The sequence below is a fragment of the Aedes albopictus genome, chromosome 1 (assembly GCF_035046485.1).
Source record: "Aedes albopictus strain Foshan chromosome 1, AalbF5, whole genome shotgun sequence".
In the NCBI taxonomy this organism is placed as follows: Eukaryota; Metazoa; Arthropoda; class Insecta; order Diptera; family Culicidae; genus Aedes; species Aedes albopictus.
Window position 1 is genome coordinate 157,733,813 of NC_085136.1, and position 5,417 is coordinate 157,739,229.

Genomic DNA, 5,417 nt, shown 5'->3' on the forward strand with positions numbered 1-5,417 from the left:
GGAACATTCACGTAGCCTAAACATCGATAGGCTGTTCCATCGGCGGTAGATATTTTAATAGATATTGGATGGATCTTCAAGCCTAGTTTGTTGATAAGTTCTACGGAGCTGATAATAGATAAACTGGCGCCCGTGTCCGCTAATCCTTCAATCTCTTCGGAAAGTATTCGTACTTTTACGTGAGGACACCTATGGAATTTTGTGTTTATTTGATGAATACTGTTGAATACGCTGTAATGGGGTTTGGGAATCTCTTGGTTTGAGGTTCGAGGACAAGGATTCCCCGAATTGCCCTCGTTCACTCGTTTTTTGGCAATTCCTCCTTTTGCCCCAACTCGTGTTTGTTCGGACATTTGTAGGCTGTAGTGTCTGTCAAACCACAAATATGGCAAAAGATTGTTTTACGCTTATCGCAGTCCTTCCACATGTGCCCGATACGTTGACAATTCCAACAGATCGATTGTTTAGTCCTACCCGAAGTACTTTCAAAACGAGATTTTGTCTTGCTGATGTTGTTACCAATTCTTGCTTTCAACGCATAGATTTCATCCAAGTCTTCGTCGGTGTACTGTTCTCCGATACCGTCCTCTTCACATTCCACTTGATGGACAGTGGGACGAGGTTGAACTGAACCTGAATACAAATTGGACTCGAGGGCGTCGAACTTGAAGCAGAGTTGAGCCAAGTGCTCAATCGAGTGAATAGGCTCGAGAGCGAGTCTGCGCTTGTAGGTTAGCTTCATATTCTCCACGATGATTTCGAACTTTTCAGCCTCCGACATCTTCTTGATCATTCGCTGGGCTAGCATCTCCATGTCCGTTAGATAGGCACTGAATAACTCAGTTGGTCGCTGGTTGCGAGCGCGCATTTCCTCCTTTATAATCCGGTCGCGGTTCGGGTTGTCATATCTCATTTTCAAGTAGGCCTCCAATACTTCCCAGGAGGTAAATTTTTCCTCGTAGGTAGTAAACCAGACGTAAGCGCTGTCCTTGAAGAGCAAATGGGCATGCATCCTTAATTCATCCTTAGAAATGTCGTACGATCTACTAAGTATGTTTATCTGCCGTAGGAAATCGGTTACCGGAACAGCATTAGAATCACCGGTGAACTTTGGCCACTTCTCAATGATACTACACTGTTGATGAGGCAATCGTCGGGAGAATCCGCTGGATGGCAAGGGGAACGAACTTCGTTGCATGCCGGGCGAATACCCAACATTCGCAGTTTGCTCGTTCCGCGGCGTGGAACACCTGGACTTGTGCATTGGAGGCTCACCGTAGGCTGCGTTTCGTTCAATCCCTGGAAACGATTCAGGGCCAATTGTCTGACGTGTCCCCGAAGGGTATCCGGACAACTGCAACGGTGGCGAAGGATCAGGCAGCGTTCGTTGAGCCGGGGTACCGCTCCGATTTACCTCTGAACGATTTGGATACCGTGAGTGGCTCATGTTGATTCCCGGACGAATGCTGGTATTAGCCATCTGCTCGGTCAAATTATCCACGGGCTGGTTTCGACCCTGGTAAGGAAGCACGCCTTGACCAATTAGCTGATCAATGTACCTCTTGATGTACTTATCGATTTCCGAGACATGAATGTATTCGTTATTAGGCCCACCAACACGAGCGGTGTCTGGATTCCGGGCTGACTCACTGGGTTGATGTCCAGAAACCCGTGGATCTTCCGACACCCCCTCGAATGGCGGCGAGGACATCCGAATCTCTGGCTGATTTCGGTTCCTTGGATGACCCGAAGCTTCTGCACTCATCTCCTGCGTACCTGTAGACACACCAGATCTCGGAACCTCTCCCGGACGTAACGATGGAACGCGAAGACTCCACGGACTCGATTGTAAATCATTGAAGAACTCGACTTGGCGTGGGACGGTGCCTGTAGACTGTTCTGCATGACGGAAATTCAGCAAGTCTTCTACTAACGCAGGTATCACTTTCGACATCTCTCGTCCAGATTGTTCTGTCGTTCTTCCCTCAGCTCCTTCAGTTTCATCCCAACTCATTAACCACGGAGAGCCTGGGTTCCGCGGCACGTGCGTCGTCGTTGTTTGATTTAACGCCATACTGGACCTCATCGACGGTTGATCCATTGTCTGGTTCATCTGGACCACGGTAGTATCTCCACCAGACGGATTCCCTCGGGTGGTGGATTCCGCGATCGGCTCATATCCGCCAGATTCGTCCAAACCCGTTGCAAAATATTTGGCCGAAATTTTAGAAATCATTTCCAACAAGCAACGCAAATCCTCCTGTTGCTGGGCGGTACGCGGAGTGTACCTACGTATACGAAGGTAGTAATGGACCAGGCGGGAGAAACATGTTGGATGCGGTTCTTCGTTCAGCAAATCCGCAATCTCCTTCAGCTTCTTCGGCACTTCACGCAGATCATCGTTCATCATTGCTTCCGTCACTCTAACATACCTTTCCGAATCCGGGTCACGAAATACCACGCGTAGATCCCGTCGACGATTTTCGACTGAACCAAGTATAGTACAATTTCGCACAGCGAGTTCGTAATTCACCTCACTCTCATCTAAATGATTTGGATTTAGTTTAAAAGTCTCCATGTCAAACAAACCAAATTGTATCGAATTCACTTTTGAAAAAAAAAAACACTTATTCACTATAAAGTTTAAACTAACCAAAAAAATCACTTATTCACTATTTCAAAATCGCAATTCACTTACCGAACGAACTGAATCACGAAAAACTGAAGTTACGAACTAATTTTACCGAAATTACGCGACTAAATTATAATACAAGAAAAGAAAAATAACCGATTGACTATGTTTACAAAGAACCAGATACGAATCTAATTGAGTTCAGAATAGGCAACTTGAAATCCAATTAATAACCAACTATTTACATCAAAATTATTTACAATAAAAATATCAAATTCCAACTAATTCAAACTTTCAGAACTAACTGTTTTTCGGGCCCCACGTTGGGCGCCAAATGTAACAATCCTCCGGTATCGCTAAGCTAACGGCTTAAGCGCCACCTTCTTTAGAAGGACCGTTAACTCGGATTTATATCCCGGCAAGAGACCGCTATCTCAGAGCAGGCCAAACAGTTACTAACGGACCGAATTGAAACAAATTGACCCAACCTATAAAGCCAACTTTCTTAAGAAACAACAAAAAAAAATCTGAAAGGAAATTCAAAACTAAGAAGGCAATTATACTTTCGAGCAGTTGATTGGTGTCTCAGCTAACCAGACCAACCAATTTGATAATAAGATCAATCTCTCAGACGTCACGGACTAGTGGAGTGAGAACTAAAATCGAACTAATCAACTTTATGGCATGCAATATCGAATTCACAAAAATAGCTCGACAGGTTTGTTGTAAGCTTCACAATTGAAAATATTAAAAGCTTTATTCAATTAATGATTTCAGTTCAAGAAAACCCTACTTTAACTCTGTGACGTCACGACTAGCTTCGTTTGAGTGGTTTGTGCAGAATAATTACAGTGTTCTTCTTTCTTTTTAGGAACAGCAAACTAGCTTATTCTGACCTTTTGTCGAAGCGTTGAGGCTCCCACGCTGTCCTACGATGGCTACTTACAGCGGGTCCACCTTGGCGAGCAACTAGATTCGGGTAGCTGTACTCCGTAGCTGGGTCGTCCTCAAGGGGCAATTCCACCTTCGACCGTGGTTGACGGGACACTACATAGACCTGTGGGTGACGATACTTACAGGGTAGATGCGTCCCTGTCAGAAGTGGAGTAAAGAGCACGTGTTTGAGGCTCGGAATCGTCCCACTGGTCGAAACGGGTTCAGAATCGAGCAGTCTTGCACGCCTGTTGCGAAGCTGACACCGACTTCCTACGGTGTAATCGTGTCTCCGCTCAACTCGCCAAAATACGCACGGACGGTGGCCCGTCTACCCTCAGAGTCGAGAGTAATCTGCTCAACCCACGTGGACTGTTCTGGCTTGGATCTTGAATGGCACTGGCACTAGTCGGAAAGACCAGCAGGATGTCCAACTCGTCCTCGGAAATGTGGCCCAAATCCGGACAAGCCGCCCTCGTTGGATGGGCTAAGCCTATTCAACGTTGGAGAATCACTTAACTTTTTCACTCAAGGTTTCAAAAAAGCTTAGGCTTACCTGAACTAATCCACTTCTATTCACACGTGGTTGAGATACAACTTATTTTCAAAAATTTCAAAAAAACTCACAAAAAACCTGTAAAATTAAATCCACTTTTTGAATACATTCAATGATTTAAATACTTTCCCGGAAATTACTTCGATTTCAGTTTGAATTTTAAACGGTCTCGACTGAATAATTCTACTCCGACAACTTAATCGACTTATCGATTCGAGCACTCCACTTGAAATGAAACGGCGCTCGCGATCCAAATTGGTTGATACCTAATAACTAAGACGCAATTTCCTCTGCAAGCTGTACAATTTTTTATAAGCCTTCTTTTGATTGGAAATCGGAAAAAGGTCGGAATTTTCCACTGGAGTGGAAAATTGCGCAGTAAGAAAATTAACTACGGTTTGGTCAATTTGCCCTTTGATATGCAACCATTTATGCACTGTATAATTTGAAAATCTAATCTTGCCGAAATGATTAAATTCGAGCTGTTTCACTTCTAGGTGGCAGCACTAGTGTATATTGAAGAAAAGCTTCAAAGCTTCAATGTGGATTATGTTGCTAGATACACGGAAGGAATTTTGTTTCTCATTTTGTTTTTTTTTTTTGTTTGCTTTAAAGATTCATTTCAATAAATTTGGCGACTATTTGTAGATCTTACAAAAGTTCTCTTCAAAGTTGGCAACATGATTGGCGAGATGGCCAACTGGGACGGTGGTTACATTCTATTATTCCTAATGTTTCTTTGCGAGCGTGGCATTACGGTTTGGATGTAGGTCGAGACTTCATACGCGTGATGTGAAGACTCATGTCCAACAATTACTCGCTAGGCGTACATTTGCATAGAATAAATCTTGCGCTCGACAATCTTGTACTAAGTGCGGTTCCGGTTATGATGACATCGACCACGAAGTTTGGCAATGACCGGATAATGACGCCTCCAGAGCGCTACTATTGGATACCCTTGAGGCCCGAGGTAGACAACCCTTTGTTCCAGTAAGAGATGTGTTGGGAACCCGTGATTTTATCTATATGCGGTCCATTTATGATTTCCTTCGCATGTGTTGTATAAAGGTTTAATCTCCCTGTGTTTCTTTTTCGCTTCAGTTTTTGCCTTTCTCGTACACTAAGTGTACTGGAAAGGCTATATGTTCACTCCAAAAATGACTTTTTGATAGAAGGCCCGGAGGGTCGAGTCACATATACCAATCAACTCAGCTCGACGAATTGAGGTGATGTCTGTGTGTGTGTATGTATGTATGTGTGTGTGTATGTGTGTGTACAAAAAAAACTCACATCACT

The 5,417-nt window shown here is 44.0% G+C and overlaps 1 protein-coding gene across 3 annotated transcripts; it reads right to left on the reverse strand.

Moving 5' to 3' along the window:
- Nucleotides 1-297: 297 nt before the first annotated feature.
- LOC134285224 (uncharacterized) lies at nt 298-4,767 on the reverse strand. Of its 3 annotated transcripts, XM_062845627.1 has the most exons (3): nt 4,262-4,767; nt 4,122-4,199; nt 298-4,058 (listed from the first exon to the last, which is right to left on the reverse strand). In XM_062845627.1, the coding sequence occupies exon 3, from the start codon at nt 2,576-2,578 to the stop codon at nt 299-301; it is 2,280 nt and encodes a 759-aa protein (XP_062701611.1). In that variant the 5' UTR covers nt 2,579-4,058; nt 4,122-4,199; nt 4,262-4,767; the 3' UTR covers nt 298. The 3 variants fall into 3 exon arrangements, with proteins under 3 accessions (XP_062701611.1, XP_062701609.1, XP_062701610.1); XM_062845625.1 differs by having other exon boundaries at nt 298-4,199; XM_062845626.1 differs by having other exon boundaries at nt 4,122-4,767.
- Nucleotides 4,768-5,417: the final 650 nt, after the last annotated feature.